The following is a 10323-nucleotide window of genomic DNA, read 5'->3' as shown; positions in this document are numbered from 1 at the left end:
GTTTGCATTATATTAGGCAATTACCAGGCAATCCTCGTTTGTGTACAAATTTATTGATTGCACAATTTTCTACTCATAACAGCTCATTAAAATGTACCTATCAGATTTTTATCAGATTTGTTGTTTTCTATAAATCACTTACAATCTGCCATCAGTAGGCCTATTTAAATATCAGACATCCACAGTTTAGAAAGTATGATTCTCATTTCTCTTTTCAAGATACTCTGTTGTATCCACCATGGCATCGTTTTCTCTGGTGTTTAGTTGATGATGATGATGACGTCGGATTGCGGGTTCTTCTGTGTGAAAATAACATGTTCTTTAAAAGCATTTTACCCACAAACTTTGCTGAAATACTAATGTTTCACCTTGTCAAATATAATCAGCACAATATGTTTATTTTCATTGATGAGCAATGAAAGGGACAGCTATAATTTTGATGACAAACATGTCGAATTGCTTTCTGTATAGCAGTGTTATATTCACTGTGCGCGATTTCGTGAATCCCCGCCTATTTAAACAAACACAAAAGTGCGACATGTTGCCTCTCTACCATGAGATAATTAGATTATGATTTACAATGTTGAGAGATAATTTATGTGAGGGGAAAAGCAAAGGCTGATAGACTCTGCCCTGGGGAACACGAGGTTAGATGCTAATTACACTCGAAAAGTTATTGCCAATCTTAAAATATTGATATACAATATTGGCATTCCATTGTCCATTATTGTTATCCACTAGTTTCAAACACTCCATAAATACTAATACATGCAATATTGAAACATCCGTTGGGGGCGCTTCACCAGAGACACTGCTTCTCTGCCATTTTCACTGTTGGCATGACTTTTTTTAGGGACTGGATAGAAATTACTGGGGAAAATGTTTTCTTCAAATATCGCTGCAGGAAAAATAGACCATTCAAAAGTGTTTGCAAATAAAATAAAACCCTCCCGAAATTGTCATGCTCAAAAAAACAAGTGTTCCTTTGACCATGATTGGTCCTTCAGTCCTAATTTCCCACTCCTACCAACAGAAGTCACAGTGGCTGTGTCCAATTATATCTTTAATTATATCGTCCCAGTATATTGGTTGCGGAAATACAGCGATTTTTTTGGGTCAGGACGTGTATAATACGGTTGGCACACCCGCTAACTCTCGGCAAGAGCAAAAATCCTTTTTTTTTGACGTTCCATGCCAGAATTGCAATATGTTGTTATGATATAATAGCAATAAATCACACGCATCGACGGTATACCACTCTGTTTTAACCAATTCACTTCATATATGCATTCGTTATTGCTCATGCGATAGTATATGTCGTGAACTTGGGAAAATCTTGTGCTTAATCATACAAGGGTATTCGTGCTCCTGGAAAGACGCCCTCTATAGTGTTCGCAAATGCGTTGAACGTTATTTCAGTTCGAACGATTATGCATACAATTGCCCATTTAGGATAAGAAGATGATGTCGAAACGAACACAATAGGCTACATCGCCAAGCATATTTACGGCTTTCGTGAGCTGCAACCCATCAAACTGTAAGATTTTATTTTTTCGCTGACGGGCACTGCCGCACCGCAGTACACAATATGGAATCTCAACTGACACACCACTTCAAAGTTTTTTTTTGAAAATAAAGCATTTTACATATTTATTGAAGATATTCAGTTCGACGCGACCTGATTTGTACTAATGTCAGAGACTAGGTCATTAAAACATGTGCAAGAGAAAGTTACTGATTTTGACCTCGAATCCCCTCCTCTCTCCCTAAACAAAAGTTTTGAAGTGATATGCACGTTTCCTCATGTAAGAGATTATTGATCATCTTCTTATCACTTTTCCTATTTTTGAAATACTTGAAATTCAATTGACGTTAAAAGTTTAAAGATCAAGAGGCTTTTTGAACAAAAATATCTCAAACCAAATATTTAAAATGACAACGAGTATCATGTACATGTACGATTTATATATAGCGCATTTGTGCGCGACAAGTTTATTTTAGTTATTTTAGTTAGTTAGTTAGTTAGTTAGTTAGTTAGTTAGTTAGTTAGTTCAAGAAGACCAACTGGAACAAGTCCCATTTACAGGTTTCATAAAATATGAATGAAAAAACAAAGTAAAATAAAACTATAAAACGATAAGCAACACACAGACGACTAAAGATATAAAACCATTAAAAATATCTACAAATTTAAGCATGACATTCTGACCAGTCGTCTGAAACTTCGATAAGATGAGGTAATATCAATGGCAGGGTTGGAAATACACAATTTATATATGTAGCCATACATCGTTTAAGAGCCTAGTATTAAAAAACATTGAATTTACTAACTGCGAGTCTAAAAACAGTGTGAGTTCTTGAAGTTCTCTGGGGAACATTAAAATTAATACGCAAAATAGTTTGGGGACAATCATACATGTTATTAACAAATTTATATAAAAATATAGTATCTACAAATCGTCTCCGATGATATAGACGCGAAAGCTTAAAACGCTGGCACAATTCTTCATAATTATTTTGATTGTAAGAATGCTTTCTTTTCAAACAAGGGAATTTCATGAATTTCATTTGCACTCGCTCTATTTTGTCCAGTTGTTGTTTTTGCCAAGGAGACCACACTGCAGACGCATATTCTAAAATACTTCTTAATATTTCTTTTACAAGCTATGTTCAGTGAATTAAGGGATTTGATGTTAGAAAGAGTATTACAACTCCGCTTAATAAATCCAAGCATGCGAAAATCTTTACCAATAATAAACGAGACATGCGCATAAAAACCCTCAAATATGAGCCCATGTCAAAATTCGAAAACATACTGACCCCCGTATTGGTCATTTCAAAACCATGGTACCCCCTCCCCGTAACCAAAGTCAAAAACAGGGTGACCCCACCCCCATGAATCCACCGCCCCCAGGCCGAAGTAACTGACCAGTCCCTAACTTTGTCAAAAGCTTTGGTAAAATCCGTATAAATAGCATCAACATGGGCCCCGAGTATTTAATACCCCGGCAATAAACTCGGAACAGTGAACAAGATTAGTTTGTGTCGATCTGTTTTTCATGAACCCATACATGAAGTCACACAGGCCGTGCTTAACATGACCATAAAGCTTTCGATATATAACCTTTTCGAACAATTTACTAATTAGTGGGAGGAAAGAAACGGGTCTATAATATGTAACTTTTGATTTGTCACCGGATTTGAAAGTTAATTGGAATTACATTTATTTTGCTTGTTTGAAGCGAGATTGGAATTTACCTTCTGAAAGTGAACGATTAAAAATAATGTATAAAGGAATATATAATTCCTGAGCAGACTCTTTCAAGATCATACCAGATATGTTATCAGGCTCAATTGCCCTTTAGATGGTAACTTGAATCAGCTGTTTGTACACTTCATCCAATGACACAGAAATATAAGCAAGTGAATCAGTTATGACATCATTAACGATAGGATATTCAACGAAATCGCAGTCTTTTGTGAAAATGGAACTGAAATACTGGTTGAGCAGTTCAGCTGCTGAGTGTGAACTTTCAGCATGTGTAGTACCATTATTGACTGTACTTAACATGGACCGAGTGTTCTTTTTAGTTCTGATGTAACTCCAAAAACGTTAAAATGTTGTGATTATCAAAATCAAGCTTCAGAATGCTTGATCTTCCCGATGAAATAATCGATATATACCTACCGCCCTGCCCCTAGACATAAGGAGTTTCACATGTCAATTACGTGTCTTGATTTCTACAGCCTATAACTCGTTGCAAACGCTCCTTGTAGTCTAACCAGACACAGATGGAGCCATCTAGTTTGACAATCGTTATCATATCTTCTCCACACTTTTCTATAGTGGCCTCTTCTGTAAGCTGCGGAACACTTAAGTTTAACATGGTAAAGATCTAAACTTTTGTTCAAACGTTCCTCAATGAAACTTTAAACTATTCTCTTGCCAAATCATGAATATAAATCGGGGGTCACCGAGCAAAATTTATTACCAGGGAAACAAATTACATTTCCCGATATTTGAAATTCGAAATTGAGAAAAATGAATTTTCGATTTGTGAAAGACTCAGACGGTGAAACTTTTTCTCACTCCAAGAACTTTAAAATGAGCCCAAACTAGTGTAGATTACAAATTAAGAGTCAAAATGTCTCTCCTGTGGCGCATTCGTCTACCATAAAATTTATTACTCTGGTAAGTGTACTTTAACATTAAATGGTAAGGATTCATATACTTCCGTTGCAACACTTCCGTATTCACTATAACGTTTTATGTACTTTAAAACTAATTTGACTTGACAAACATCGCAACTGGTTTAAATTGTATTATTTTTTGTCAATCAAAATTCTAATAAGTGCTTATGTGACGCAAAGTGTATCAATATTATACCGGAAATGCCCCCGTGAATATTTATGTTGATTGTCTGGAAATCCTCTAACATCGTTGATTTTGTTGTGAGGAGAAGTTGGCTGCCATCTTTGATCTCGCAACGACAGCACCAAACTGTCGTCTGGTGAAGACAAGAGGACTTTAACATTTTCCAACTAGTTTGGTTGGTTGTGTTTTCTCTCAAGTTCGATCTGTCTCCCAAGAGCGTCTTCAATCAATTATGAAATCGGACACTTCTTCTGTCGGTAGTTATTAATAGTTGGAAGTATGCAGCAGTCCGTCGTTTCATGCTTTCATGTGTCAGTATGACCAAATATGTCTTCGCACTGTAAAATGATGCGCCTAGCCGACGCAAGGCCACGCTAGACACGTCAGAATAGTGCAAGATATTAAAAATAACCAATAGGCTGTCGCCCGCTCTGTTGAACAGCTGTTTAACAGTGTCCGTTGGGAAGAGTTCATAAAACAGGGTTAACACGAGAGGCCTTTCCCAGTCTTCTTGCTCGCGAAACGACGCATTGAAGTCGACAAACGCGAGGTCGTACATTCCGAACGGAACGCGTACTTGCCAATAGACTTCAACGACTGGTGAACGAAATCTATCAAGACGAAAAACTCTGAATTAATATGGTAAGTAGATCATTTATTTATTTATTTATTTCTCGTCTCGTTAATTGAGAAGAGAATGTTTACAAATTTCGCTAGTTTAATCGTATTTTGTAGAGTTTGAATTTCAGAAACGTAGATTTTAAAGAAAAGGATACCGATATTTTGTGGGTGTGTTTGTTGAGCCTATGCTAATGTACTATTTGAGAAAATTCCAGGAATTTTAGTTATTTCAGCCATTTACGATAGCTGAGCATGTTCTGTGCGTCAACGTAGTTGAGAGGCAGTTCCTTAAAAATACAGATCACGGTTTCTTTTCCACAATGACGACTTATCCGAGGGGGTCGGCAGAGGTCAATTGAGGACAATCTCCTCTCTTGCAGCGCGAGTGTATCTCCATCCACATTGGTCAAGCCGGTGTCCAGATCGGTAATGCCTGCTGGGAGTTGTACTGTCTGGAGCACGGTATCCAGCCTGATGGTTATATGACCAGCGAGGAATCCCTCCACGACGATGACGCTTTTAACACTTTCTTCCATGAGACTGGAGGCGGTAGGCATGTACCCAGGACTGTCTTCGTCGACCTGGAGCCCTCCGTGGTCGGTAAGTCACGAAACACCATGATGTAACAACTTGTCGTGTAGTCATAGGTCAACATCTTGATTTGAAGCTAGTCTGCAGCCGAGGCTGAGTCACACTAGTTTTAATCCTTTACGGCCATTCCAAACACGTTACGTCATCCATCTTGAAATATCATCATGTACGAGATACACACAGTCCCATTTAACGAGCGTGACAGATGATACGCGAAATAAGGCAACCAGACAGTTATTACGATAATGGAAAATACCGATTTGAGTAATCAATCGGACAATAACAACAATAAAATATAATTGTAAATTCAATCTGTGTAAGCAATTAATATATAACAATAACAAATAATCGTACCAATTCGTCTACATTGATTTCCCAAACAGCAAATAGGGGTCCAACCAAAACCTCTTATTCAGTCGCCAATCTTCTGATGTCATAAATAGCTCATCACTTAGACGACCTCACTCCAGGGTAAACGACCCAGTATCACGTGATTCATACTGAGTATGAATGGAGACCAGACCACGCTGGTATTTCACAGTGGGCGTTGCCATGTCTTGCCCTACTTCACTCAACCACATTTCCCTTTTATACGACCTAAGCTTTCTGAATAAATCAAAATTGATCGTGAATGACAACCACAAATGTTTGGCATCAATCTCGCTACTCTTAGCTGAGAAATTGAGTTTATGCTTCGTATTTAGAACACAAGCATCGGCTCTAAGCTTATGGTCGAGTAAACGTTTGCCAATATTCATTTTCATGTTGCGTATTATCTTTAAGAAATTAATTCTTAAAATATGTTTTTTGTCTACTAATATTGGCAATCATGTTACATTTCCGGTAGTTTCATGAAAGATTTTAACTGAGAAAAACTCTAACTGTCCGATATTTTGATTTTATAAATCTCAGGGCTTTCCATCTATTTAAATTCATTTTTTCACTCTTCTACTGTCTGGCATATGCTGTATTCTCCGCGAATAAATTCATCTGTCTAAATTTAATTTGACACCATATTGCCCGACAGCAAATGGAAATGAAGTCACGTGATATAACCAAAGCTTTGGGTAAAAAAAAGGAATCTAAATTTACCGGTTTACACACGGTAAGAAGTAAGACTCGCTCTTACTCCACAGATCCGTTATTATTGATGCAATGACCTCACCCCAACGAGTATCAGGTTTCATCGTGTGGTATGGAATATACCGTGACGTCATCATTGCTGTATAATTATCAGAATGATATATTCATGGTGGCATTACAGCACGCTTAGCTGTAACGTTTGATATATTCCCTTTCTTTTTTTCTGTCTGAGAAATAAAGTTCCCTTGTCCTACTCTTGAAATTGTCCAGTGCTCAAATTGCCAACACAGCCTGTACATGTGTATTGTCCAACATTATTGTTGACGACTTGATTTTGTCCTTTTTTCAAGGTAGTGTGTTTGCACATGGTACTTTGTATTTCAAGATATCTAAGGGCGAAAAAAAGAAAAAATTACCGTTTTGTTGCAAATAATAAGGAAAATATTATCGAAAGTGCAGGATAAGTCTCTGTTGAAATACGACCATCCTGGACTGTTGTTGCCGTAAAGAGGTCAGTGGTTTACGACGATGTCTCAAACTTGAGCAGATTGACTCACCAACAGTGAGCGCGATTCGCATTCCAACTCCTTAAGTAACGATTTAGGTTCTTGTCTTACAGATGAAGTTCGCAGGGGTTCGTACCGTCAACTATTTCACCCTGAGCAGCTGATTACCGGCAAGGAGGACGCCGCCAACAACTATGCCCGTGGCAACTACACGGTGGGCAAGGAAATCATCGACCTTGTGGCCGATCGAATCCGGAAAATAGTAAGTACACAGTTTGTATTTTATTCGCGTATCTTGGAGCTCAGAACAGACCGTCTCATGTTTCGACAATCTCAACTTTAATTCTTGATAAACTACGAAGTGTTGTCGCGTTCCAAAATATTGACAAGATTTAAACGTTTAATTTCAGAGTGATTAATAAGCGTGGAAAGTCTGAAAACCTTGAAATAATTTAGCAAGGGAAACGGTATTTTATTTTTCTTGTCAAGAAGATTCTATTTTGCTGGGAGGAAACGGGATTAGAACCAAACATTACCACTTTACTGCATTTAAACTTGGACTTGTTGTTTTATTAGTCTTCATTGGGATGATGTATTTATTCTGTAGTCAGGTATAAGCATACCTTTCCATCTATTTTACTATCAATAGTGAGTGTATATATATATATATATATACTATATATATATATATATATTATAGATATATATATATATATATATATATCACCTTTAAAATCGTAAAGGCCATTAAGCCGTTGACAAGTTGGGTGTGTTAAAGGTAGTATGCGCCTCGAAAGTGAAAGACTTGAAGTTTTGCTCACACTTTCCTCAATGAAACTTTCCATCCTCTCAGCAAATCAAAAATAAAAATCAGGGTCACTGTGCATTGTATGGTACTAGAGAAACAAATTACCTTTAACATTTACCAATATTTGAAATTCAAAATAGCAGCCACTCCTGTTTTACTCTGTTGGGGAACATAATTGTGCCATTTTCAAAAATCTAACACGGTGAAAACTTTTTTTACTCAAAGAGCTTTAAAATGAGTTGCCACAAGTGGTAAATCAAAAAAATTTTCAAATGTAAAAGACTGAGAGTGCTAATATCTGTCCCCAAGGCGCGTTCTAGCTCAAAATGGACCAGTAGCTGGGCTGAGCAGTCTTATTATTTTTCTGATATGTTGATGAGCTGAAAGTTGTGAACAAAATACGTAAAATTCCATCCCAGTTTGTACATCAACGTTACAACGTTATTAAAACCGATTTTCACAATTTTATGTTTGTCAGTATTTCGGCTGAGATGAGTCCAATGCGCAAAATAGGCAGATACAAAGCCCCTTACCTTTACTGAATATGACAGAGTACGAGGGACTTTATCAACAGCGCCACCATAGATGGAGAGGCTCTCGTAGTAACTAAGAACCTTTTCACAATTTTTTTCAGCTTTATGTCCCTTGTGTAGAGGATGGCAAAGTGCCGAATACTTGGCTTGTCGATAAATTCATCATGTTGGGGCACAGAAAGTGGAGGGCCTCTGGAAATATTATTGACTGATAGATCGTTACAACAATATCCACATTTTACATACGTGCTGTGTTGACAAGTCAATTACTGGGTACTCGCTTGCGCTACAGAAAGTAGAGCAAGAAACGGTTGATGATACAGTAGCGGAAATAGCGAGAAATATTACGGGTCAATACAAGGGCTATAAAATCAATTTATAAAGGAATGAAATGTAATAAAAGTACTTTATTTTGTTCATAGGCTGAATGGTGTATAGGTCTCCAAGGTTTCCTGATCTTCCACAGTTTTGGGGGAGGCACTGGCTCAGGATTCACATCTTTGCTGATGGAGCGTCTTTCCATCGACTACGGTAAGAGGTCGAAATTGGAGTTCGCTATCTACCCGGCCCCTCAAGTTGCCACCGCAGTCGTCGAGCCTTACAACTCGGTGTTGACCACCCACGCCACGATAGAACATTCCGACTGTGCCTTTCTGGTCGACAACGAGGCCATCTACGACATCTGCAGACGGAACCTCGACATTGAACGCCCGACGTATACCAACTTGAACCGTCTCATCGCTCAGGTGGTTTCTTCAACAACGGCGTCCCTGAGGTTTGACGGCGCCCTCAACATAGATTTGATCGAATTTCAAACCAACCTGGTGCCTTATCCGCGAATTCATTTTCCGATGATGACGTATGCCCCTATTCTTCCCATTGAGAAGGCCTACCATGAACAGCTTAAGGTAGCAGACATCACCAATGCCTGCTTCGATCCAGCCAACCAGATGGTAAAATGCGATCCACGTCACGGCAAGTACATGGCCTGCTGTATGTTGTACCGTGGTGATGTTGTACCAAAAGACGTCAATGCAGCCATCGCCACCATCAAGACCAAACGTACCATCCAGTTCGTCGACTGGTGTCCAACTGGCTTCAAAGTGGGTATCAACCACCAGCCACCGACAGTTGTACCAGGCGGCGATCTAGCGAAAGTTGTTCGAGCGGTGTGCATGATGAGCAACACGACAGCCATCGCCGAAGCCTGGGCTCGTCTTGACCACAAGTTCGACTTGATGTACGCCAAGCGTGCTTTCGTCCACTGGTACGTGGGTGAGGGTATGGAGGAAGGTGAATTCTCCGAGGCCCGTGAAGATTTGGCAGCTCTGGAGAAGGACTACGAAGAAGTCGGTGTCGACTCCACCGGAGCCGAACAAGATGAAGAAGACGAAATGGACTATTGAAGTAAGAACTAAAACCAAGAGAAGAAAATAAGTAAACCAAAAAAAGACAAATATAAGAAGTAGAACACTGGAGCCTTTTGGAAGTTCATTTGGAGATATTGATCCGTTTTCTGTCCCTGACAGGATTACACGGCAGATAATATGGACGTTCCAAGAAATGTAAATTTTAGCCCAGTATTATAAGTAATCGTGATTGAAGCCGGACTAGTAGTACACTGTTGTAGGAAAAACAGCATTGTCGATATTTTAAACTTGTTTACCGTTCATATCTTCAAAGCCTCGCGGTCTACCCCGCAGTTACTGAGAACAAAACCTTTTTTGCAAAATAAATATCATACCCATATTCGCTGTCTCTTAGTAAGTCTCTCAACATACGACATCAAATATTTTTTGTGATGAG

The 10323-nt window shown here is 38.6% G+C and overlaps 1 protein-coding gene across 1 annotated transcript; it reads left to right on the top strand.

The window, feature by feature from the left end:
• Positions 1-4465: 4465 nt before the first annotated feature.
• Positions 4466-10266, top strand: LOC139141999 (tubulin alpha-3 chain-like). The gene is made up of 4 exons (XM_070711780.1): positions 4466-5017; positions 5377-5596; positions 7290-7438; positions 8940-10266. The coding sequence occupies exons 1-4, from the start codon at positions 5015-5017 to the stop codon at positions 9921-9923; spliced, it is 1356 nt and encodes a 451-aa protein (XP_070567881.1). The 5' UTR covers positions 4466-5014; the 3' UTR covers positions 9924-10266.
• The last annotated feature ends 57 nt before the right edge of the window (positions 10267-10323 follow it).

This window comes from Ptychodera flava, chromosome 10 (genome assembly GCF_041260155.1).
Source record: "Ptychodera flava strain L36383 chromosome 10, AS_Pfla_20210202, whole genome shotgun sequence".
Classification (NCBI taxonomy): domain Eukaryota; kingdom Metazoa; phylum Hemichordata; class Enteropneusta; family Ptychoderidae; genus Ptychodera; species Ptychodera flava.
Note: the sequence above shows the minus strand (reverse complement) of the source record. Positions and strands in the feature narration are given on the sequence as shown.

Coding starts and splice junctions, on each gene's coding strand:
- LOC139141999 (XM_070711780.1), top strand. Junction 5,597..7,289: donor CCTGGAGCCCTCCGTGGTCG/GTAAGTCACGAA, acceptor CTTGTCTTACAG/ATGAAGTTCGCAGGGGTTCG. Junction 7,439..8,939: donor CCGATCGAATCCGGAAAATA/GTAAGTACACAG, acceptor TTTTGTTCATAG/GCTGAATGGTGTATAGGTCT.